Raw genomic sequence first — 24083 nt, forward strand, 5'->3', positions numbered from 1 at the left:
ATCGGGGCCGTGGAGGAGGGAGATGCGTTATGACACACCTGAGAAATGATGGAGGCGACAACGTTGAGCGTTTCCTGTACAGAAAGGACATAGAGAGGATCATCGCTCTTTAGGTGCCCTCCTCCTCCTCCTCCTCCTCCTCCTCCTCCCCCCACCCCCCCCTCCACGCTCCGCGCGAGTCTCAAAGCTCCTTCAATGCGCTGAGCTCGAGCAAGAGCTTCGGATGAGATGGTCTTGAGAGTGACGGCAGATAGGAGGAGAAGGAAGATGTCGTCATTGCACAGGCAGGCTGACATCTTGAACAGCCCGAGCGCTTTTCCAGTCTTCCACGAGTTTGACTCACTCGCCTTGTCCGTGACAGTCGCGACATCTCCCAGCTTGTCTTTCATCTTCACCAGATCTTCTTCATCGCAGATCTCTACAAAACTTCTTTTGATGGCTCCGATGGCTTTCTGCTTGCATGCCTCCGCAAGCTCTTTCCTGACTTCGTCTTCAACTTCACTTGTCTGCACAAATCTGTCCAGCTCCAGGGCTAGAGAGACAGCCTCTTCTAACTTGGAAGGGTTCCCGTTGAGAGAGATGTAAAAGTTCTCAAGAGTTGATTGGAACTCGTCCTTCTCCTCCTCCTTCTCCTTCTCCCTCTCTTCCTCCTTCTCCTCTGCGACATCGTCGACGCCATCGCCTCTTCGCTGCTCGTTTCCTTGACTTTCCTCCACTGCTCCTTGCTCGTCCCGATTCGATTGTTGGCTTCCAGCCGGACTCGCCACATCTTCTGCTCGCACAAACGTCAGGTCTCCTCCTGATATCGTCTTCCATTTCTCCACTGCTCGGCCAGCAAACTTCTTCACGTCCTTGAGGATCGAACGTCGACTGACCGCGAGACCGACCTGCTGCTGCATATCATTGAGACTGCCCTGCTCCATCGCCCTCTGCGCTCGCTGCGAGGGTTGAAGGAGCAGCGACATCTCTCTCTTGATCTCACGAGCTCGCTCGTAGCTCTCCTCCGTCATTGCCTCGTGCAGCTCCTGCTCCAGCTGCATGAGGTAGCCTCCCCCCGACGACGCTGCCGAGAAAGTCAGCTCCGACGAGTCCGAGAGCCCGAGAATCTTCTCGAGCGCCTTGGAGTCTTTCAGGAACTTCATCGTCATGAGCATCTTGCTCGCCCTCCTGCTCGACCTGCAGAGTGAACGTCTCAGCATAGCATGGCCCTCTCCCCTGTCCATCTCAACAACACCCTCCTGCTCCATCTCCCTCACTCTACTTTCCCTGCCTGCCCTCCTCCTCCTCCTCCTCCTCCTCCTCCTCCTTTCCATCAACTCCAACATCCTTCCTGGCTCTCCTCCCCTTCCCTGTCTCTCCTGTCCCTGCCCCTCTGCTTCTTCCTCCTCCCCTATAGTGCATGTTTCTCGAAGAATTTGTCGGGGAACAGGGGAGTGAGGGGGATGATTTTCGTGACAGGGACATCGAAAATGCAGACAAGCCGGCTTGCGGTGGTTGCGATGCTCATACAGCATGCTGCGGGACTTGTAGCGCCCTCATCCCTTCCTCCTCGTCTTACCCTCCTCTCTCCCCTTCCGTCCTCGGCCTCTTCTCGTCTCTCCTCCTCGCCCGTTCGACCAGCAGCAGTGGCAATGTTGCGGGCAAGGAGGTTGACTGCTGCAGAGGAAGCCGAAGTTTCTCAAGTCCGAGCGAGGCTGGTGGAGGTCTTCAAGAAGTATGACAAGAACAGAGACGGGTGAGACTGGAGGGAGGACGAGGACGAGGGGATGATGTGGAGGAGGGGGAGGGGGAGGGGGAGGGGGGGGAGGAGGGCGAGGGTGAGACTAAACTCAGGCACTTGACACGAGACGAGTACAACCAGTGGTGCATGGACACGAAACGAGGAGCGAGGATGATCACTAGTGATATTCGATATCTTGCGTTCTGCAAGGTCATGTACCACACTCAAGATTGCACGATGACGGCTGATACTGTTCTCTCAACAGACCATCAACTCCGACCCCTCCGTCGGCCTCTCCCTAGAGGGATTGGTCGGGCTGTATGCTCAGAAAGACCAGCAGGGAGACACCAGCCCTCTGCTGCGAGGGAACCTCCTCCTCCTCGCCTCCTCCTTGATCACATGCGTACTTACACTTCTTGCTCCATATATCTTGCCTGACGCACTTGGCAGCTTCTCCTCTCGGTCCCGTACTACCTCCCGAGCTGCACAGAGTAAGAGGAAGTGTCTCCAGAGGTTTCCTCACCACCTCTTGTAGGTACTGCAGGAAACTTCCGTTCTGAGCTCAAGGCCGGAGGTGAGGAGGAAGGCTGTCTGCTGAAGGATACGAGTTCTGCGTGCCTTTCGATTGCACTGAGAAAGCAAACTGAGAGGCTCGGCCTTGCTTGCCCTCTCTTCACCTGTGATGGTTGCGATCTCTCCCGCCGCTTCCATGGCCTGAGAAGCACGTGAGCCAAGAGCTCCTTGCCAGAGGCCGAGGGAACCTGCTCCATGCTCTTCCCCGCTGCCACGTGGCTCGCCAGGGCTCCGAGATACGCGTCACCCGCTCCAGACGTGTCGACCACTTGCACCCGCTGCTGCCCAGCCGGCACACGATGAACTTTCACTTCCCTCCTGCTCCGCTTGTCAATCGCTCTGAGAGCCGTCAAAAGGCACAAACGTGTCTCCATCACCCGGTCGCACCAAGCAGCTTCCCCGCTCCCCGAGGGTGAAGAGGATTTGACTCGCTCCCAGCTCCATCCTACCCCATGAAGTGAGCGAGAGGTGGCGGGGAGGAGGAGAGCAAACAATGTCAGCGATGCTCTCTTGATGGAATCCATCAGAGAAGACTCGTCTTCGCCCTCCACCTGCAACTTGGACATCTCCCTCGCCTCTGACTCGTTGACCTGGCCGACATGGTTTAGCAAGAGCGTCGCGCACGTGCGGCATGTGAGGTTACGCAGAGGACGTCGCACATGGAGAGCATCTCCTTGAAGTCCCGCCACTCGCCCTCCCTCCAGTTGGTCCCAACTCTAGGAGCAGGAGCAGCGTTGAGGATGACGAGGGGAGGGCTCTTGGACCCTCGAGCTATTCTCATGGCAGTATACGTCGTCGCTGGGGATATCTCATTCTGACAGAGAAGAACTTTACAGCTCGATATCGCCTGCTCAACCAGCGAGCGAAGAAAACCATCAGCACCATCTCTCTGCCCGCTACTCCTCACCTCAGCCGCCCGCTCCACATCCTCCGGCTCAAGGCAAAGGTTGGCGCCGGGCACGATGACGATGCAGTTCTCCCCGCTCTTGGAGCTCACGGTGATCTGAGCGACACCAGAAGAGACTCCTTCTTTCACGTACATGTGGTCGAGACTCACGTTGCTCCTCCTCAGATTCTCTCGGGTCATGCTCGCAATCGCATCGTCCCCTAGCGCTGAGATCATCGTCGCGCTGCTCCCCAGCTTGGCCGCCATGACGCATTGATTCGCTCCTTTCCCTTCCCACATCCCACGTCAGTCAACTCAAGTCCCACAAGTGCAACAGAGGGCTACCTCCGAACCCGGTCACGTAGGAGGAGCCATGGACGGTCTGACCTGGTGCTGGGATATCCTGCACGTAGACGGTCTGGAGGAGGAAGACAGTGAGAGGAAGCAGAAGCTTCTGCACCCCCACAAGAGTGTGCAAGACAGAATGAGAGCGAGTGAGCTCTCATTCACTGCCCCTCGCCTTCTCCTCCTCTCTCCCTCACCTGATCAAAGTTGCATGACCCCACCACACACACCCCCGCCATGATCCGCCTGCCTGCGGTAGTAGGGACTGAGAGCTGAGGCGGGCTGGGATTATGTCAAACTGACAAGATGGTAGCAAACTGAGCTTGGGAAGGAAAGCTCCTCCTCCTCCTCCTCCTCCTCCTCCTCCTCCTCCTCCTCCTTCCCATCTTGCTCCTTCTCCCTCTCCTCACCCTCTTGACCCTATGGCTCCTGCTGCTTCAAATCTCCTCTAAGCCTCTTCCTCGTCCTCTTCCTCTTCCTTCAAGCCTTGTGCTCCTGCAGCAGATCTCTTTGAATGGTCTCTCGGTCTTCAGATTATTCGACATGGTGACTTTCATATGATACAAGGATCACAACCTGATGACTAGAAGTCACTTCCCGCTCTCCCCTCTCCGGGCCTCACTCGGTCTTCTCCTCCTCGTGTCCCTTGCACGAGGTCTAGACATACAGGTTGGCTCTCAGAACACCGATGACGCCTCACTAGCTCCTGGGACCTCCCAGTACTCTTCCTTCAACTGCTCATTCGCATCGACTTGCTACTTCAGCTCTGCCGCAGTCGCTGCTCTGCTATCCATCCCGCAGGACGTGCAGTTCCAAGTCGACGGGAGCATTTTGATCACTCAGAATCTGTCATGGAGCACTTCAGCTCAGCTGCAACTGACGGCTTCCTCCATCGTCATCAGCGACGTGCTCTCAGGACGAGGCACGCTGCTGATGCAGACACAGGATGTGCAGCTGACTGGCACAGGATTTCTTGCGTTCAGCGGGGCGAAGGTTCAGATTCAGTACCCGATCACCACCGACTATTTGTGTGTATCTCAAGTCAACAACCCAGCCTGTCTCCTCAACTTGCAGAAGTCGATCTTCGAGCTGGTGGAGGCAACAACCTTCACCGTGTACAGCATGGGCTCGGCGAACTCGCAGCTGTACATAGGGAACATGAACTTCTCTGGGGTGAGACTGAAGATCAGCACCATAGAGATGAAATCAGACTTCAAGCTGCAAGCCCTCGACGTCTTTGACCTCCCCACCAACTTGACGTTGACCGCCGCCCAGACCCTGACGATGCAGCAGAGCCTTCGCTGCTCAGGGGACTTGCTCCTGGGGCCGGGGGTAGACTCGACGTTCAACGGGGAGGTGAGAAGGGAGTTTGTGCTCGTCGCTGCTGCTGATGTCTTGCTCAGTTCATGGAGGCGAAGACTCTTACGATCGCGACAGCCGTGACGTTGGTCGTCCCTTCCCTCACAGCACGCTTCTCTGTCTCCGGCCTCTTCCAGCTCAGCTCCGCCATGACAGGCGCAGGTCACGAGGTCAACATAGCAGCAGCTGACATGCAGGTCGGCGCCGGCATCACGTGCTCACAGATATCAGTGAAAAAGGATGACGGAGGAAGGATTCGTCTGGGGCTGCTCGGCTCCTACGCTGGCGACCTTCTCCTCTCCAACAGCGAGCTCAGCCTTTTGAACTGCAACCTCTTGGTGTTGCAGGGTAAGGCCTCACTCCTCCTCCTCCTCCTCCTCCTCCTCCTCCTCCTCCTCCTCATCATCATCATCATCTCCATCATCATCATCATCATCATCTCCATCATCATCATCATCATCATCATCATCATCATCATCATCATCATCATCATCATCATCATCTCCATCATCATCATCATCATCATCATCATCATCATCATCATCATCATCATCATCATCATCAGCATCATCATCATCATCATCATCATCATCATCATCATCATCATCATCATCATCAGCATCATCATCCTAATGGCCCTTGGCTCCTTTTGCTGTTCCTTCTGCTTTCTGTCTTCGCTTCCTCACGTCGTTGTGGATCTCCTGCTCTCTGCTACTCCACCTCTTGATCGACTCGTGTCTTCCAGGTCAGCACGGAGGGATCTTGGTGCAAGGAACGTCGAGCTCAGCATTCGCCAACATACTCACTGCTCTGCTCATCGCCAACGGGCAGGGTGGAGGAAGAGACATCCGAGTGTACGGGCCTCAGTCAAGCTCCTTCCTCTCCTTGACACTCGTGTCCACGGGCACCATCGCATTCTATGCCGGTACGCGAGAAGTAGACAGATGTAGAGACAGGCATAATGAGGTCATCGTCGTCGTCGTCGATGGTGATGGTGATGATGATGATGATGATGATGATGATGATGATGATGATGATGATGATGTGATTGTCAAGCAGGAAGACAAAGGCACAGGAGGAAGAGGAAAATCAAAAGGAGAAGGCTGAATTGACAATGTATGATTCATGCTGCTTGCCAGATGTCAGGGTTAACTACAACGCCGCCTACTCTTCTTCCCCTCTGTTGTCTTTCTGCGATCTCTTCGCACCTGCTGATCGTCTGCTCTAGTCTGAACATCACAAGCTCGGGCTATGTGTACCTCGCCAGCACCATCTCATCGCAGAAGAAAGTTGAAATCGTCTGCTCGGGTTCAGGTCGCCTTGTCCTCGCAGCTCAGCCTCTTCATCCTCGTGCAGGGATCTTCTGCTACTATGACGCCTCCATCACCGCTGACGAGGTTCTTCACCTGGCTGCCGACCTGACCGTCAAGGTTCCTTGACGCGTCAGCTGGTTGAGATGCTGACGGCGACCAGCGCGAGCAAGTCACCGTCGTCCTCAACGCTGACTCGGACGTGGGCGGCACGGGAAGTTTTCAGCTCGACTCGGGCTACAGCGTCAGGTGAGGAGGGACGAGGAAGGGGCAGGCCATGAGCAGACGCGTGCAGTCTCTACGGGGATACGGCTGGAGGGCTTCAGATCCTGGCGGACCAGGCATGACAAGTCCAGCTGGGGCCGAGCTTGACTTGTGGTCAGGTGTCGATCCTCGGAACAATCACCGCAGGGATGAGCTCGATCTCGATGCGAAGCACGCAGAAGCGGTGAGCTGCTAGGAAGGAGCTCGGGAGACTGAAGGCCTGACAGGATCTGCCTGGGGAATCAACGGGTTGACAACACGGTGTCAAACATCGCCGGCTGTCAGAGTGACGCGTACTTCCTGGAGACTTTGACGCTGGTAAGGAAAGCCCAGCAGCGAGTCGAGCTGAGAATGGCTCGTAGGACCATATCTCCTTCCAGAACGAGATCGCGTTCCTAGCAGCGCAGTCCATCTACGTGGGCGACCTCAACAGAAGCTCAGCTGGGGCTTCCTTCCGCTTCGAGAGTGACAGTCTCATTGAGTTCAACTCAGATCAAGTAGTTCTACCGCAAGACTTGACGGGTAGTCCTCTGCCTTCCCCTCCTTGCTTTCCCCTTCTCCCCTTCTTTCTCTTCTCTTCTTCTCTCAGAGACGCAAGGAAGTTCGCTCCTTCGCTTAAGACTTTCGTCGTTTCGTCGACTGACTTCTGCTCTCTCTCCTAAATCTCTGCAGCTCTGGCGGCCGGAGGAATCTCTTTCCTTGTTCCTGTGGTCTCGGCAGGTGACATCCTTGTGGATGCCGACAACAACAACGATGGAGTGGGCGAGCTTGTAGTGCAGGTGAGGAGGAGAGGGATGAGGAGGAGAGGGAGGAGGAGGAGAGGAAGGAGGAGGAGGGGGGAGGAGGACGAGAGGGAGGAGGACGAGAGGGAGGAGGACGAGAGGGAGGAGGACGAGAGGGAGGAGGAGGAGACGAGTTCTATCTGGTTTTATCTAAGAGGACAATAGGCTTTGCTTCAAGCAGGAGGAGCCGCCAGCCTGACAGCCGCGAGCTTCTCAGTGGACCCTCCAGCTTTTTTCTCAGCTCGTGACATCACGATTACTCCCAAGGTGATGCGAAGCTCTCGAACTGCAAGCTGACATGTACTAGGCGTACGCGTCAACAGCCGTCAGGTTGGGGGCAGGAGGAGGAGGACTCAACTTCTCCTCCAGCTTCCTTGCGAGCATCTCCTGCCCCGGCAACCTGACCATCGGAGGGGAGACGGCGGCTGGGGAGATGGTGGTGGAGGTGCAGGAGGAGGGAGGGAAGGGCGCACCAGAGCTCACGTCCCCCGCAGAACGTCAGCCTCACGCGCGTTGGATCGCTAGTGCTCAACGTGCAGCAACCAGGAGGTGGCGGCATGCTCTACCTCTCCGGCCCTCTCTCGCTGTCTGCTCGCCTCTTCCTCTCCGCTGGAGCTCTCATTCGCTGCTCCCCCTCCCTCCTCCTCCTCCTCATGCACGCAGATGCGCTCCTCGTCAGCGCGAGCGTCCAGCTGTCTGGGACGTGGTCTGCTCCTGAGAGTCGAGTGGAAGTGGTGGCAGAGGCAGAGGAAGTGACTGCAGAGGAGAGCAGCATGGAGTGCAAGAGCATTAAGCTCACGGCCCCTCGCAGGATCTCTGTGCTGACGAGCTCACTCACTGTCGAGGAGGAGGCGGTAGGGGTCAGCTCCTCGGGTTTCATAGCGGTGCAAGGAAACATCACCGTGACAGCAGGGGACATTCGCTTCAACTCCTCCGATTTTCACCTCGACGGCTCCCTCGCAACGCCAGCAGGAAGCATCTTCTTTAACGCGGGAGGAAGGGAAGTGCAGATGGGAATGGACTCGGTCGATGGCGCGGGAGGCTGGTGGACCAATCAAAGTTTCTCGCTTTCACTGCTTGAGCTCGCGAGCATGCGGTGCAGCATCGAGCTCCGCGTCTCTACCTCTTCTCATATGCTCGTCGGTTCCCTCCCCAGCAGCCAGGTCACCTCACCTCCTCCTCCTCCTCAGTGACTGGTTTCTAGATTTGCTCGCAGCTCTCTCTCTTTGCTGAGCTTCTCAACGTGACTCGCAGCCTCGACTGGTCCAGCTCGCTTCTCCTCTCCCCTCAGAGTCTCCTTGTCATCCTCGGCAACGTCTCTCTCCTCACCGGCGGGTCTCTCCTGCTCACAGCTTCTTCCATCCGAGTGGGGCAGGAGGTAGACATCCACGCACAGGGAAGCATGTACATCTCCTGCAGCACGACCAGCCTCCTCCTGCCAAACGTCTCGTTCGCCTCCGAAGGCGACCTTCTCCTCAACTGCTCGCTCGCACAGCAGGGCAAGGGGCTCTCCTTCCTCGCAGGCATCAACCGGACCCTTCAGCTCGAGCCATCCCGCGTCCTCTCGACCGCCGAGCAAGAGTCCGGCGAGGCCCTGCTCATCCGCGCCGATCGCTTCCTCCTGCGCGGAGACATCCGAGCCAACCAGGTGCGGCCACGGCGGGAGGGGGAGGACTGACGGCCTGATGCAGGGGGACGTGCTCTTCACGAGCAGGAGCGACCAGTTTGACAGCAGCTGCACTCGCATCGCCAACTCGTTCCTCGACTCCTTCCTCGGTCGCGAGCATCTCCTCGCCTCCTCCAGCGGCCGCGTTTGGGTCGAGCCGTCGCGTCCTCTCCTCCAGGAGTGGCGCCCTCAAGTGCTCGACCCGCGAGGAGGAAGCGTGCTCACCCTCGTTGGCCGCTACTTCGGGGAGCCTCTGGCGGCGCTCAAGGTGACGGTCGGAGGTCGCGGATGCCCGCAGCAGGACCTGGACGTGGCGTCGTCGGTGACCTTCAGCTGGTTCCTCAACACCTCCAGCAGGGTCCCGCGAGTCTTCACTTCCTTCCTCCTCACCTGTCGGGCGCCTGCTGGGACAGGAGCAGGACTCGAGCTCGTCGCCTTCGCCTTCTGCATGCCTTCGCGTCATATCCGCAGCTTGCGGTATCAGCCTCCCCTCCTCCTGGCTGCCTGCGAAGCTCCTGCCGCCTCCTGCCCTCCACCTTCCGCTGTCAGTCTCCGGGCGAGGACCAGCCGTGCCCTCCAGCTGCTCGGCGAGAACTTCGGGGTGACGCCGAGTAACATTCGCGTGCTCCTGCAGCCTCTCGCTCCTTCCGGTGCCCTCGCAGCTCCTCGCGCTGGCTCAGAGGTACGATGGATCTCCGACAGTTCCGTCAGCTCGTCGCTTCCCCCTCTCCTCCACGACGACGCTGTCCTTCTCTCCGTCGATGTGAACGGGCAGGTCGCCCACCTCCTCGAGCCCGTCAAGGTGGTCGGGGCCGCCAGGTACCCATGGGACTGCGAAGGCACGCGGACATGCGGGGGAAAGGGGAAGGAGGGAATCTGCCAGGCAGCTGCATGCCTGACGTGCTGCGAGAGGAGCTGCCAGTCTCAGTGGATCGCGGACGTGGCAGCGAGGGAGGAGGGCTTGAGGGTAGACGACGTCATGCCCGACCCGACGGCTGTATGCTCGCGACTTTGCTGGACCTACTGTGAGGACATGACCTGATCAACTCATGCTCTCACTGCCGTCCAACTTCATGAGCATCCCATCCAAGCGAGCATGCAGCCGAGTGTGTTTCTTTCCCAGCACTCGTACCTTGCCATCCTTGCACGCGAGAGTAAGCGATCGCTTCCTTTCTTCGATCACAGTTCCCTCCACCCCGACCAGCGAAGGTTCCCCCGCCTCCACCACCATGATGTCGGCTCCTATCCAATCCATCCTGCCTGCGTCACTGTAGCTGAGCATCTTCTTCCCTCTACTCTTTCCTTCTCTCAGACGCGTCAGTGTCTCTTCCTTCCACCACCTCCTGGTCGCCTCCAGCCCTTCTCCTACGTCAGCCTCTTGCGACCTGCCTCGCTTGAGACCTCGTGACTTGCGGGGCCTCTGCTCCTCCTGCAGTCGCTTTCTCTGCTTCTCGCGCTGCTTTCGTCCTCGTCTCATCAGGGACTCCACAGGGGCCTCTAGCAGAAGTACTTTCCCGCATACCTTCCCTTCATAGACTCCCTTGCCAAACTCACCCACACGCCTCTTGAGAAGCTGTTCAAGGTCTTGCTGATACGCCTCGTCTCTTGTCCCTGCAGCTGAGCCTTGTCCTTGTCCTTGTCCTCCTCCTGTTCGCTCCGCAAGCTTCTGGTACACGCTCGCCATGCGCTTCTTGCTTCTCCTTTTGGTTCTCTTCAAAAGTCTCCGACGAGGAGGGGATGAGGGGTGAAAGGACGGGTAGGGGTAGACCTCAGATGTGTGGGATACAGGTGGTAGGGGTAGGGGTAGGGGTAGGGGGTAAGGGGAGGGAAGTAGCTAATCAAGGCACGTGCGGTGGAAACGGAGCAGAGAAAGAGGGGGGAACAACTGAGATGTCTTGACTCAGAACCTGAGAGGTCTTGATGGCCTCCAGTCGAGTAACAAGATGTTCAACCATGATGTGAGTTGCTCTTCATTCCTGTCTCTTGCCTTTCCCTCTCCTTGCCTGGCCGGTGATTAATGCAATTTTGGTAATTTGCGTCCGATGCGTGCTGAAGACACTACTGCTGCCTTCCTACTGAGGCCTCTCACTACCCCCATCCTTCAGCACTTCGTCTGACTGCCCATTCTCTGACACTTCTGCGCAGATAAGGCGATAGTGTATGGTGGTGATGTAGCATAATGAGATTTATTTGTACATAATAACGGAAGGTTATCCCAACTTCTTGCAGTTGAATCGAGTCAGAGGTCTGTTATAGAGTAAACACTTGCGAGCTCGCAGCTTCTTGCGTCACCCCCGATCGAATCTCCTGCTCGCACCATTCACTCGCCTCGCCTTCCTAACTCGTCTACGCACCTTGCGTATCCTCGCGAGCTTGCGTGATCCCGACGTCCTCTCCACGAACCCTCCGCTGCTGCTTTCTCGTTGTGCGCGGATCGCCAACCTACCGCACCAGTCACCTTTCCCTCTTCACCACAAGGCCTCTCCTTACTTGGCTGAGTTCCAGTCCCCCGATGGCAGTGAGTCCCAGCGCAGGCTACCAACACTGCTTCTCGCCGAGCTGTGGGTCTCGGTCACCTCCTGCTCTTCTGTCCTGCTTCCCCTGCTTCCACTCCGAGACTCCGCGGCGTCTACGCCCTCCACCCTGCTGACTCGCGAGGGGCTCCCAGCGAGGGGAGGGAAGGAGCGCAGGTGTGGCGGAGGCAGCGCTTGGATGTTGTGCTGCATGAGCTTGTTCCTGTACCAGAGAATCTGCAGCGACATGAAGAGAGGGGGGTGGGGACAAGACGTCTTACCGTTCGCTCCTGCTGAGCCACCGTTGACTTGAGGCCCTCGATCTCCCGCTCTTTCATGACGATGTCAGCCTGGTGGGAAGTAAGCTGAGCAGCAGGTGAGGGGGAAGGACCTGTCGCTCGCTGAGAACCTGATCCCTCTTGTTGATGGACTTTTGCAACATGTCGACCTGATGACTCACGCTCGCCTTCAACAACATCATCACAACCGGACGAGACACAGCGATGAGGACGAGCAAACGGAGCTTCGAGTTCACCTGAGCCAACATGGAGGAGGAGGAGGAGGAGGAAGCTCTCGTCAAGCCTTCTGCTCTTGATGCCTCCCTCTCCTCGTGCTGCCGCAACAGTCGCTGCTGCTCCCGGATGATCTTGGTGCATCGGATCAGCTGCCGCTTGAGGTCTGCGGGGCCCGTGCCATCCATCCTCTTACGAGGGGAGGCAGTAGGCGTGACGCCATGCTCAGACAGCATCCGCCGCAGTCGTTGGTTCTCCTCCTCCAGTTCCACCACCATCTCCTCCTCATGTCGCTCTGTTTGTATGCTCAGACTGTCCACCAGCGAGCCCAGCAGAAGGGCCGTCAGCTCTTCCTGCGAAGGAGCAACTTGAGAGTTCCACAGCAGCTCGTGCAGGCTGGCGACTTCGCTTCTCTTCTCCCGCAGCTCCTGCACTAGCCGCCTATTCTCCTCCTGCACCTCTTGCAACTCGTCGACAACCTGCGGCCCTCGGCGACCAGCAGGCTGCTGCTCCTGCTGCTGCTGCTGCTGCTGCTGCCACTCGTCCTTTCTCGCGTCCTCCTGTCTGCTCGCGCTACTTGCATGGTTAAGCTGAGGATCCCTTGGCAGCACCAGGCCCTCGATGCGATGTGGAAGGTAATCCAAGGAGCTGGAGATGGACAGGCCCTCGAACACCCGCACGAAGTCTTGCTTGCTCTGATGTGTCAGCATTCCTCTCCCTCTCCCGCTTCCTCTCCCTTACCCTCTTCCTCTTCCTCTCCCCACCATCTCTTCTTTTCCTCCGCCTCGCCAACCCGCCCCGTCAGTTAGGCCCAGAGCGAGAAAAATGCTGTCGGGGGACCAGGGTGGGGGGAATGGATGAGGCGAAGAGAGATGGGAGAGGAGAGGAGGGGAGGGGAGGGGAGAGGAGAGAAGAGGAGAGGAGAGGAGAGGAGAGGAGAGGAGAGAAGAGAAGAGGAAAGAAGATGAGGGAAGGGGAGAGGAGGGAAGGGGAGGGGGGAGAGGAGATGGGAAACGGTTCAAAGCAAACCACTGAGAAGTGTGAGTAGTTTCAACACAGACGAGACAAAGCCAGCAGAAGCCTCCAATGATGTCTTGACGTCTGATCCCTCGCAGAGCAAACCTGAGGATACATCAGCGTCCGCCTCCTCTGCTTCCTCTGTCTTGCCTATAGGAGGAGATGTTGCAACGCGAAGAGATGGAAAGAGAGAATTGATAAGAAGATGGAGGACAAGGAGGGAGGGAGGGAGAGAGAGGGCGATGGGGCGGAGAAAGTGGGGGAGGAGGGGGGGGAGGAGGATGAAGCAGGGGGAGAGGTCGAGAGAAGGTCTGAAGAGACAGGAGACGACGAAGGAGATGAGGCTGGAGCTCCTGCTGAGGTGAGAGCGAGATGAGAAGTCAACGATGACGGTAGGGCAGGTCCAGCTGAGCAAGGAGGAGCTGCAACAAGGAGCTGCTTCTCTCCTGCTGCAGCGTTGTTATCGCGGTCATCTCCTCCGCCGTCGCTTCTTGTTCCTCCCTCTATGGGTCAAGTCTCCCGAGCTCATCGGAGGCTTCACGTGGGGCCTGCAGCTGCGTCGCTTCCGCAAGCGCGTGGAGGAGCTCCAAGCGAGAGAAGACTACAAGGACAAGATGTTCCTGCTGGGGCAGGTGCTGGAGAAGGGAAGCAGCGCTCTCCCGCGCCGTCTGCAAGTTATTCGAGGAGGCGATGTGGTACGGGAGAGCGCGCGAGGAAGCGCTATGCATGATCTCATGGTGTTCTGCTTGGAGCTGGCGTCTTCGTACCATGAGGACGGGCTGCTGCTTCAAGCTCAGTTCCTCTACGAGGCCGTCGTGAAGGTGTGTGGGGACGCGACGGCGCAGGGAGGGAGGAGGATGCGAGGAGCACGACACATGGAGCTGATGGCAGTCGACCAGCTGTCACACATTCACCTCAAACGCGGAGACGTGGAAGGAGCGCTGAGGATGAACGAGATGGGGGTAAGGAGACTGAGAAAGGAGCATGGGAGGCTTCCTTGGGTCCTCCTGCAGCTCCACAGAGCCGTGATCCTCTCGACCATGAGCGAGCACGAGGAGGCGAAGGCCATCATAGACGCGGCGCTTCGCTGCATGGATGAGGTGAGGCATGACATGCTGGGGTCGGAGCAGATGCTGGAGGTAGAGCCTGTCTTGCATCACTTCCTCCTCCTCGCGCTTCACAACCTCGCTGTCGAGAACTTCTTCTTGCAGGACCACAAGGCCCTCACCACTGCTTGCCAGCATGTCATGAGCATGATCCGCTTCGTCCATGCTGCTCAGCCGGTCTCCCGCTTCCTCGTCTTCGCCTTCGTTGCATCTGCTCGCTCAGCGACGCTCCTGGTCAAGCAGGGAGGAGGAGCTCATCGTGCCGTCATGGCCTCAGACTCCAGGAGCTCTCCAGCTGACTCCAGTCCCTGGACAAGCACTCGGTCACTGATGCAGGAGCTGATCGCGTCGGGCAGCCTCGACGCGATCTGGTTCGAGCTGCCTGACACGTGGAAGGAAGAGATGAGTTTGCCAGCAGATGCTCCAGCTGAGGTCCAGCTGCAGGACAGCAGGAAGATAGTGGAGCTTGTGAAAAGAAGTGACGTGCTGGACGCTTCTCTGATCCTCCTCTTTGTTGCGACCATGCAGCAAGAGATCAGTCAGCTGAGGGAGGGCAGGGGGCAGGCGGAGGACGAGGGGACAGAGGAAGTCTCTCCCCAGTTGACGTGGCAATCTCTTCGAGACATCATCGGAGATCCGCTGCTCTATGCCCCTCACAAGCTTCCTCGGGAGCTGAAGGTCGTGCTGGGCATGAAGATGGCACAGGCCCTCTTTCAGCTGGGGAGGAACGAGGAGGCTGTACGGGAAATGGACCAGCTGAGCCCGGACTGGCTGTACGAGCAGGACGACTCCATCCTGACCAAGGACCGCAAGCGCTTCCTGGTCCCCTTCTACGAGGCTGCTGTTGCTCTCAACTCGGCCGCGTGTCTAGTGCGCCTTGCTGACTTCCAGCAGGCAACCGAAAGAAGCTCTAGAGTCATTGAGTGGCTCTCCAGCGTGAGGTCCAGCAGAGATCGAGCTGGGCTGGGAGACGAGGAGCTTGAAAGCATGCTCGTTGCCGTGAGCTACCTCATGGGTCTCGCCCTCGCCGCACAGGGGCACCTCCTTCAGGCTCTCGACCTCACCCTCCTCGCCCGGCACCACCTGAGCAACTTGCCTCCCGGGACCTGCAGCCGCTGGAGGATGAGGGAGAAGGTCTTGCGCTTGCAGGCGCTGCTCGCAAGTCTCTTGCATGGCAGGGAGCAGCAGCAGGAGGCCGAGGACACGGAGCGACCGGCGAGGGCTGTGAAGACAAGCAGGTTGATACCAAGCTCTCTAGCCCGAGTGTTGCGTGAGAGCACGGGTAGGGACAAGGAGGGGGAGGGGGAGGAGGAGAGACGATACCGATGGACAGGCTGGTGGCAGCGAGAAGATCCGAAGGAAGACAAGAGGGCGGCGAAGAGAAAGCAGCTGATGCTGCCGTACAAGAGCCTCACAAGGGCGCGAGACCGGCGAGACGGGATGAGGACGGCGAGCAAGAGCCACGGAGAAGCAACAGAGAAGAGCAAGACCGGGAGCAGCTTCGCTCTGCCCTTGGCTTCCTCTCCGAGAATGATGGATCGAATCGATCTGAGGACAATCAGGATGCATTCTCGCATGCTCTACGATGAGGTCGTGACGACGAGTGACCTCTGGAGTTTCAAGAGGAAGGTGGGTAGCCTGACGTCTCCTCCTCCTCCCTGATGTGGAAGGTCAACACCCTCACTCACGCTTGCAGGAGTCTCTCCACGCCTCGAGTGCCGTCAACGGAGGGTCTTCCCTTCCCCCCTTGCAGCGAGTCAAGAACGAGCGCGTGCTCGACCTCGCCTCTCGTCCCTTCTATTGGGCGCATCCTCCCCCCCCGGTCCCTCTCCCCTTGAGCTTTCTGCCGCTCATCTTCTCTGCAGGCCTCTCAGCTGGTCGTCGCTCCTTACGGCCTCAAGCCTTCGCTCGTCTATCAGCAGCTCTAGACCAGGAGGAGGCTTGTCGCTTTATTCCACTACGACCTGCTGCCTCCCCCTCTGCTGCTCTTCTAGATTACACTGCCATCATCTTGTCGACGCGCCTCCCTTCCCCTCCTTCCCCTCCTCGTCGCTCTCGAAGTACTTCCAGCTAGCTGCGTCTGGGTTCAGCGCCACCACCGGCCCATCCCCGAAGCCTCTTCTCGGCTTCAACGAGTTACTGATCCCCGGCCGAGGCTCCGACGCATCGCCGTATGCCGCAGCTTCGTCGCCTCCTTCACGAGGGCCCCACGAATATCCTCCAAGGATGTGCATGCACTCCTCTAGCTCGGGGAAGGAGCCCTGCAGCTCGTCGGGCTCGTAGTCTCCGTAGTGGGAGTAGCACCAGAAGTAAGCTTCGCGCTTCCCTCGCGCCTTCGCCGACCTCACAGCTGAAGAGCTCTTGTCCATGTCCTTGTCTGCGCCAAAGTACTTCTTCCACTTGTGAAACTTTCGCCGGAGCAATCGGAATCGACGCAGCTTCTCACGCACCTTGTCGGAGGCTCCATCCTCTCCAGCAGTACTTATTCGAATGATCGTTGACGGTGAGGCAGAGAAAGTCGAAGCAGCGCTCGCCAACATCGCCACATTGACCTGCTTCATGCTGTCATCCGCTGATGTGCCAGCATGGCCTCCCTGAGCTGCCCTTGGAGATGACTGAGAGACCTTGGAGGAGGAAGGCAACAACGAAGCTCCCTCCTTCTGAAGCAGCTGCTGTCGCTCTTGCTGGTTCAACTTGTTGAGCGAACTTGCTAAACTCTGTTCTCTCCCTTGCCAGCGCTGCATCTTTGCTATGGAAGTTCGCAGCCGATTGTTGATGGCCCGCAGTGACTGCGACACTGAGCTCGCCTGGTCTGCCGTCGTTACCAGTCGCTTGCCCGCATACAGCCCTTGAGTCATCGGGCTGAGCCCATTCGTCTGCGACGTTCCTGGCGCGTTTCCGTAGCTTCGCTTGACCTCAGCGCTGAAGGGCGCGGCTTGACCCGAGTGAAAGTCGGAGGTGTAGTAATTGTCCTTGTGCCCAGGCACAGGAACGATCGAGTTAGAGTGAGCCTGGTTCTCTGTCGCGCTCCTCTCGCCCTGCGGACTTTGATAGTAGGCGGCAAGCGATCCCTTGTACTCGTTAGGTAGATAGTAAGCTAAGGCTGCGTCCGGAGCCACCCCGGCCCACAACCCCTTGGTCAGTTTTGCGTATTCTTGTCGTCTCTTGAGACCCTTCAGGTCCTCCTTCCACAGGTTGTCCCAAGTCTTCACATTGAAGCCGAGTTTCGGTCGCAGCTTGTCTGCGCTCACGCCGTGCGAGCTAAGAGAAACGTCTTGGCAATTGCCTCCTGCCTGCCCAGGAGCGTAACCAGCTCTATACCTGCCCCACAAACCTTCTGTCGGGCACTGAGGTAAGTCTGGAAAGCCCGCATGCTTCTCGAGCACTCCTCGCTGAACGTCTCTCTTGTAGTCGTTGTCGTCTACCGTCAGGTAACTCATCCCTTCCCCTCCCACCTGCAGTCGCGACAGACGTTCTCCCTCGCTGCTCCACGTGACCACTAAGATCCCGAGCATGAGAAGCGCGACCGACGACATGCCTATCGCTGAGCCTATCAGACTCGCTCGCCGCATCATCCCTCCTACGACGCCTGCAACGATGCTGTCAACACTACGCCACCATGCACAAGAGTTTGTCTTTCTCCCTTTCAAAAGGCATGGGAGGCCCTGTCACCACTTCTTACAGGTTCTGCCAATCATCATATATCTCAACTCATCCCTTTTCTCTCACTCCCTCCATTCCACCATTTGTTGACCTCCTTCGTTCCTTCTCCTCATCCTCCCTCCCTCCCTCGCTCCCTCCCCCCTCCCTCGCTCCCTCTCACACTCCCTCGCTACCTATCACACTCCCCTCGCTCCCCTCCCTCGCTCCCTCGCTCCCTCCCCCCCTCCCTCGCTCCCTCTCTCACTCCCTCGCTCCCTCGCTCCCTCGCTCCCTCGCTCCCTCCCTCCGCTCCATGGCTGTTTCTTCTTTCATGCACCACTCTGAAGAGTCAACCATGCCCGCAATCGCACGACCGTTACAATCGGTTATGGGTTGTTTATCCAGCCCGCCTCGGTACCCCGAGAATCACTGACGACTCTGCTGACGGACACGCCTACTCTCGTCGCTTGAAGCCTTCAAGCCTTGTCATGCCATCAGCCAACGTTGAACGTGACTCCGAGACTGAGAGCATCTCCTCCCTCCACTTAGAGCATCTCCTCCCTCCACTTAGAGCATCTCCTCCCTCCACTTAGAGCATCTCCTCCCTCCACTTAGAGCATCTCCTCCCTCCACTTAGAGCATCTCCTCCCTCCACTTAGAGCATCTCCTCCCTCCGAGACTTAGAGCATCTCCTCCCTCCGAGACTTAGAGCATCTCCTCCCTCCGAGACTTAGAGCATCTCCTCCCTCCGAGACTTAGAGCATCTCCTCCCTCTACTCCGAGCTTAGAGCATCTCCTCCCTCCACTTAGAGCATCTCCTCCCTCCGAGACTTAGAGCGTCTCCTCCCTCTACTCCGAGACTTAGAGCGTCTCCTCCCTCCGAGACTTAGAGCATCTCCTCCCTCTACTCCGAGCTTAGAGCATCTCCTCCCTCTACTCCGAGCTTAGAGCGTCTCCTCCCTCCACTTAGAGCATCTCCTCCCTCCGAGACTTAGAGCATCTCCTCCCTCTACTCCGAGACTTAGAGCGTCTCCTCCCTCTACTCCGAGCTTAGAGCGTCTCCTTCCTCTACTCCGAGCTTAGAGCGTCTCCTCCCTCTACCCCCTCCTCCTCCATATCTCCCGCGCCCATGCTCCTTGACGCCCAGCCGCTGACTCGGGCATCCATCAAACATTGACTGGCATGTTCAGTTATCCTCTGCCACCATCGCAGGGTAATTGATCGACTCACGAGTTGAGGCACTCGATCAGATAGCGAGGACTGGAAGTTACACAGACACGGACCGGGAGCCAGCGAGACAGATCGCACACTTCTTTCCAGTCCTGCAAGTTTATCACCAAGGCTATGAAAATACTGTTTCGGGTCCATGTATCAACATTCAACTATCTTCAGCATTGTTTATGAAAGAAAGTTAGCAAATACAGAGAATAGCAAAGAAGCACTGAGAGAAATACAAAGCAGCACTGAACTGGGGCTGTGAAACCGAGCTTAAGGAGGGCTCACTATCTTCAAGTACTTGTCGCTCGGGTCTCTGAACACATGCTTCGGTAAACCAAGCTTGTCATAATTTACAGCATTTCTCCTCGTCGTCAAATTAATCTTATGCATCGGCTGGGATTCTGATTTTGTCTTCTGTTCACTGTACGTCATCCTAGGCTGATGAAGAGCAGGATGAGCTACACGCTTTCTGTACAGGCGCGAGTGTGATCCCCAAAGGTTCTCGTGCTCTTCGATCTGATTAGCAACTTTTTCCAACGCGCTCATCTTCGCAAATGTCGCCCGCATGTCCGGTTCCTGCGGCCTGCCGCCATTTTGATGCCCGATCGATCTATAGGCGAAACGGTTCGCAGCATTTCTTGAGAACCGAGGGTCGGGAGCGAGAGAGGGTTGGAAGATGTTGTATTGCAGCATGGAGGTCGGACGTGCCGACCAGTAGCTCAGGCCTATGGCCGCGCATCCCGCCATCACCAGCGCCGCCGCCACCGCCGCTTGCATGTTCCTCAGCGAAGGGTCAGACTAGATCCCACATTGGTGGAGGGGGTGGTTTCTGGATCAAGAGGGGGTGGGGGTAGGTCTACCTGGGGTTGGAGGAGGCGGTAGGGGTGGTGATGGGAGACGGAAGGGGTAGACGGGAAGCGATTGGGTCGGATTGAGTAGTCGCAAAATGTTGCGCGGAATGCGAGACGCGGCGAGGAGGATGAGGGAGATGCGAGGCTTGAGAGGAGGCGGACCAGTGAAGAGAAGCAGAAGCGACCCCCATGCCTCCAGCAGACGACCAGCTGAGAAGTTGCAGGCAAGACGTGACGCTCTTAGCCTGCTGTCAGGTAACAATCAGTTGATGCCATGGCGAGCAAAACAAGAAAGCTTGAGCTTGAGAGAGAAGAAACAGGACAGCCTGAGCATGAAAGACAAGCAAAAATACAGCCTGATACCCTTCCACCATGCAAGCTCTGCTCTTAGCATGATCCGAGGCGGGACTGATGCTCTTTGCGTCATGAAACGGCAAGAAGCCCTGAGTATCCTTCGGAGACGCAGGGACGCTGTGAGTACAATAGCGCGACGGAAGGATGCTCTGAGCCTCATCAGAAGAAGGCAGAATGAGCTCAAGCTCGTGGACTCTAAACAGAATGCCCTTTGTCCCATCAAGTGGCGGAAAGACGCCCTCGTTGCTATTGAAGGCAGGAGGAAGTTTTCTATTCTTGCAACACCTTTTGCACTGAATTCGAGAGTTTGGTTTGACATGGAAGCTGCTCGCCAACAATCTCAGCCTTCATCCAAAACCATGTTCATAACAAATGAGCTTCGCAGGAAGGTAACACGTGCTGCTGTTTGGGATATGTTGTAGTAACCGTATCACTAGTTCACATCAGAATCGAAGTCCCCGAAGAAGATCAAGGCTGTCATCTTTGACCTTGGCGGAGTCTTGTTGCAATCTCCTTTCCATGAGATTGAAGCTTTTGAAAGGGATGCTGGGGTACCCGTCGGGAGCATCTTTGGTAACGCCGCTAAGCTAGGAGAGTCGGGAGCATATTTCCGCCTCGAGCGCGGGGAAGTCACCTTGGAGCAATTCTTGCCTTTGTTCCAGCAAGAACTTGAGTCAGGCGGTATTCATTTGCAGCGTGACGTGAGCGAGTTGTTCGTTCGCATAGAAAGAGCTCTTTTTCCTGTTCGACAAGATATGATTCAGGTGATCAGATCCTTGAAAGCAGAGGGAATCAAAACGGCTGCTTTGACAAACAATTGGAAGAGAGATAACGGAGATACTTTTACTCACGCTCTTGGAGATCTTCAGAACCTCTTCGACGTAATTGTAGAGTCAGCTCTTGTTGGAATCCGTAAACCTGATGCAATGATCTTTCAACTTGCACTTGAGAGGCTGAAGCTGAAGGACAGCGGAGAAGTCGTCTTCTTGGATGATATGGGGCCAAATTTGAAGGGAGCATCTACTGTTGGAATGAAAACGATCAAGGTCGAAGTCGAGTACATGCAAGCTATCCGAGAGCTCGAGATTTTGGTTGGTTTTCCTCTATTGGAGTATGTTGCTGGAACAATCAACGTCAGGCCGCATTTGCAGATACACAAAGACAGCCTGTCAAACTACATCTCTCAGACCGGGCCTTCTGTTTTAAGAATGTCAGGACCAGTCTCCCGGATTCGGCAGTTTGGCCATGGACAATCGAATCCGACATACCACGTGACGCTTTCGGACGGAAAGGAGTTAGTGTTAAGGAAGAAACCGCCAGGCAAAATTCTGAAGGTGATGTAGGGTCATTCCATGCCTGACTTGTTGAAATCTGAAATTTCTTCTTCACAGGGAGCTCATGCTGTGGAGAGAGAGTACCAAGTTCTGTCTGCTCTGAAGAAACTCAACTTTCCGGTTCCAACTTGTCATCTCTTGTGTGAAGAGGATCATGTTTTGGGAACACCTTTCTACGTAATGGACTACATTCAGGGTATTTCTCTCGATTTCAGTCTTCGTGCAACTGATTGTTTTTGCAGGAGAAGTACATAAGAATCCGTCGCTTAAGATGCTCTCTCCTAGCCTTAGAAGTTCAATCTACGAATCCATGTGTCAGGTTTTGGCTGACCTGCACAGGTAGAAAAACTGCTTGAGCGGTGTCATGAGTAGTGTCACGTGATATGATTAGAAGTCTGATTTGATCCGTTGTAGTGTCGATATAGAGAAAGCTGGCTTGCAGGCATATGGAAAGGTTTGAATTGCCTGAGGCGAACAGTCCTTGACCCAGCTTTTAGCAAGAAAACTTTTTTCAAAGACAGATAGGAACGTGGACAAAACAAGTGAGCTTAAACAGACCTGTTGATAATGCCTCATGAATATTGATGCAGTTTGAAGCATCGAAGACTGAAGGGGGCGACTATTCTAAAATGGAAGAATTGATCCAATGGCTGAATGCGAATATTCCGCCTGAAAACAAGGTCCAAGGCATAGCTAGAGGCTGCGGCGCACTAACGTCCTTCGATTTGTAGGCTACCATCGTGCACGGAGATTTCCGTCTGGATAACTTGATCTTTGAAGAGAAGTCAAGCAAATGGTTGAGTTCGTGATTTACGGCAATCACATTCTGAACATTAGTGCAGTCTCGCGGTGCTTGATTGGGAGTTATCAACGTTGGGAGATCCTCTAGGTTCACTTTCTGATGTCCACGAGTGTAAGAGTCTAGACTGAACATGGCTCAGCTGATCTCGCCTACAACTGCCTCGTCTACCATCTCCCTCCAACTTTCCCGTGAGATTGCCATGCATTCACTTGTGTGCGTCTGACAGCAATCGCTACAGTCAAGTACCAGGCTTTGCTGGAGCTCAGCTGCCAGAAGGAATTCCAACAGAAGAGGTGGCTAGCTTATCGACGCTGCTCGTGTGCTAAGAAGGTGACTACAGGAGTACGTCAAGTCCTACATGCGGCGGACGGGGCGTCAGAGCATCCCCGCGTGGAACTTCTACCTCACCTTCTCCTTCTTCCGCATCGCCGCCATTCTTCAGGTGGGCCCCAGGCAACAGGGGAGGGGGATTCTTGAGGGTGATTCTGCTGATGATTCGTCTTCAGGGTGTGTACAAGCGCTCGCTGCAGGGGAACGCGAGCTCAGACCGAGCTAGGGACGTTGGGGCTCTGGCGGACCAGATGACGAAGATGGCTCTAAAACTGTCCAAGAAGGCTCGCGCGATCGAACTTTAGCCGCTGAAACTTGAACCCAACAAGTTTACTCGCTCAACCCAACAAGTTTACTCGTGTGCATGGCAGTCAATGCTTGTCCCACGCTCAGGATTTTTGACCAGCATGTCATGCGCCACTACAAGAGATCAAAAGAATCATCTCGCACGAGCGTTGAGAAATATCAGAACAAGTGACACAATAATGGCGCAGCCGATCCAGATAGGCAAGATCGACCTGCAATATCAGGCAAGGCAATCAACCTGCGAAGCTATCGCCGGGTGGGATGGAAACACTAGCAAGGCAAGTCATGAGGTAGGGGATAGCGGAAATGCGATCTTACGGTTTAGTTGTAACTCGTCTGCTGACCATTCGACCTTCTTTAATCTCGCCCAAACCGACGTTGTTTGTTGTCGCAATAGTGTACTTCTCCCCTGTCGCTCTATACATTCTTCTTCTTGCTGATCTGGGTTGTTGGTTTGATCTTCCGATTCTTCTAAGAGGATAGATCCCGGCGCCTCCTCCTCCCTCACTTTCTCCTCCCCCTCCCCCTTCTGCATCTTCTCGATACCTCCGGCGGTCATCCTCAGCATCTTCACTGCATTGACTTGGCCCTCTACCCCCTACCCCTTACCCCTACCCCCTACCCCTACCCCCCCTTGCAATGACAATAATAACCATATATAGCCAAAGTGTTCAAGTACCCCCTTGTTTCCATGGAGAGAAGCTAGAAAGAAGGGGTGGTCGAATAGTCCTTCCGTCCCTAGTTGCAGCTTTCCTCCTCTTCCCCCTCCTCTTCCCCCTCCTCTTCCCCCTCCTCCTTCCCCCTCCTCCTTCCCCCTCCTCCTTCCCCCTCCTCCTTTGTCTTTCTTCCTACGCCATTTCCCCGTCAAATTTCTCCTTTCTTCCCATCGCTTTCGATTTTGTGCTTTTCTTGGCTCTGCCTGTCTTGTCCCTTGCGTCTTGCTTTCAATACCTTTGTTGCCTTTCCTTCTCCGACTGTCTCACTCACAACCAGGAGCAGACAGTTCCTCGAATTCGGCATGGCGCAGGCCCGCATCCTTCTCTTGTTTCTGTTCGCTTGCACTTCATGCGTAGAGCGCTGCAGCAGCTTTGCAACTGGGAGGTTGCTGCCATGGGGTGAAGCTACCAGTCGGTTGTCATCTTCCGCGAGGAACCTGCCAAGAATGGAGGTGAAGGCGAAGCTGAGCCCGAGGA

The 24083-nt window shown here is 56.3% G+C and overlaps 9 protein-coding genes across 9 annotated transcripts; 4 read left to right on the forward strand and 5 right to left on the reverse strand.

Moving 5' to 3' along the window:
- Window positions 1–1922: 1922 nt before the first annotated feature.
- Window positions 1923–3763, reverse strand: GUITHDRAFT_159544 (hypothetical protein; the record flags this gene model as incomplete). Its single annotated transcript, XM_005834603.1, has 9 exons — window positions 1923–2202; window positions 2247–2350; window positions 2398–2434; window positions 2482–2611; window positions 2658–2738; window positions 2786–2883; window positions 2937–3469; window positions 3525–3633; window positions 3722–3763. 8 exons carry the CDS (start codon window positions 3761–3763, stop codon window positions 2283–2285), a joined length of 1098 nt encoding a protein of 365 aa, XP_005834660.1. The 3' UTR covers window positions 1923–2202; window positions 2247–2282.
- A 340-nt stretch (window positions 3764–4103) lies between these two features.
- Window positions 4104–9947, forward strand: GUITHDRAFT_137432 (hypothetical protein; the record flags this gene model as incomplete). The annotated part of the gene is made up of 16 exons (XM_005834604.1): window positions 4104–4880; window positions 4928–5080; window positions 5108–5231; window positions 5629–5808; window positions 6030–6197; window positions 6240–6313; window positions 6357–6437; window positions 6577–6641; window positions 6685–6775; window positions 6820–6979; window positions 7130–7236; window positions 7405–7506; window positions 7547–7684; window positions 7734–8402; window positions 8456–8887; window positions 8931–9947. The coding sequence occupies 16 exons, from the start codon at window positions 4104–4106 to the stop codon at window positions 9945–9947; spliced, it is 4338 nt and encodes a 1445-aa protein (XP_005834661.1).
- Window positions 9948–11155: 1208 nt separating this feature from the next.
- GUITHDRAFT_106671 (hypothetical protein) lies at window positions 11156–12640 on the reverse strand (the record flags this gene model as incomplete). The annotated part of the gene is made up of 5 exons (XM_005834605.1): window positions 11156–11212; window positions 11260–11347; window positions 11396–11655; window positions 11700–11783; window positions 11828–12640. The coding sequence occupies 5 exons, from the start codon at window positions 12638–12640 to the stop codon at window positions 11156–11158; spliced, it is 1302 nt and encodes a 433-aa protein (XP_005834662.1).
- A 2668-nt stretch (window positions 12641–15308) lies between these two features.
- Window positions 15309–16069, forward strand: GUITHDRAFT_152055 (hypothetical protein). The gene is made up of 3 exons (XM_005834606.1): window positions 15309–15682; window positions 15750–15875; window positions 15919–16069. The coding sequence occupies exons 1-3, from the start codon at window positions 15446–15448 to the stop codon at window positions 15979–15981; spliced, it is 426 nt and encodes a 141-aa protein (XP_005834663.1). The 5' UTR covers window positions 15309–15445; the 3' UTR covers window positions 15982–16069.
- GUITHDRAFT_106673 (hypothetical protein) lies at window positions 16060–17589 on the reverse strand (the record flags this gene model as incomplete). Its single annotated transcript, XM_005834607.1, has 1 exon — window positions 16060–17589. The coding sequence occupies one exon, from the start codon at window positions 17587–17589 to the stop codon at window positions 16060–16062; it is 1530 nt and encodes a 509-aa protein (XP_005834664.1).
- A 1588-nt stretch (window positions 17590–19177) lies between these two features.
- Window positions 19178–19707, reverse strand: GUITHDRAFT_152056 (hypothetical protein). The gene has a single exon (XM_005834608.1). It carries the CDS (start codon window positions 19688–19690, stop codon window positions 19184–19186), a length of 507 nt encoding a protein of 168 aa, XP_005834665.1. The 5' UTR covers window positions 19691–19707; the 3' UTR covers window positions 19178–19183.
- Window positions 19708–20588: 881 nt separating this feature from the next.
- On the forward strand, window positions 20589–21209 carry GUITHDRAFT_60262 (hypothetical protein; the record flags this gene model as incomplete). Its single annotated transcript, XM_005834609.1, has 1 exon — window positions 20589–21209. A coding segment is annotated over one exon (621 nt), but the record flags the coding sequence as incomplete, so codon positions are not given.
- Window positions 21180–22889, forward strand: GUITHDRAFT_69456 (hypothetical protein; the record flags this gene model as incomplete). Its single annotated transcript, XM_005834610.1, has 12 exons — window positions 21180–21452; window positions 21510–21648; window positions 21695–21791; window positions 21867–21906; window positions 21950–21994; window positions 22043–22132; window positions 22184–22257; window positions 22295–22341; window positions 22394–22442; window positions 22481–22547; window positions 22595–22696; window positions 22761–22889. The coding sequence occupies 12 exons, from the start codon at window positions 21180–21182 to the stop codon at window positions 22887–22889; spliced, it is 1152 nt and encodes a 383-aa protein (XP_005834667.1).
- Window positions 22890–22901: 12 nt separating this feature from the next.
- GUITHDRAFT_152057 (hypothetical protein) lies at window positions 22902–23473 on the reverse strand. The gene is made up of 2 exons (XM_005834611.1): window positions 23209–23473; window positions 22902–23160 (listed from the first exon to the last, which is right to left on the reverse strand). The coding sequence occupies exons 1-2, from the start codon at window positions 23456–23458 to the stop codon at window positions 23111–23113; spliced, it is 300 nt and encodes a 99-aa protein (XP_005834668.1). The 5' UTR covers window positions 23459–23473; the 3' UTR covers window positions 22902–23110.
- Window positions 23474–24083: the final 610 nt, after the last annotated feature.

The sequence above is a fragment of the Guillardia theta genome (genome assembly GCF_000315625.1).
Source record: "Guillardia theta CCMP2712 unplaced genomic scaffold GUITHscaffold_25, whole genome shotgun sequence".
Taxonomy (NCBI): domain Eukaryota; class Cryptophyceae; order Pyrenomonadales; family Geminigeraceae; genus Guillardia; species Guillardia theta.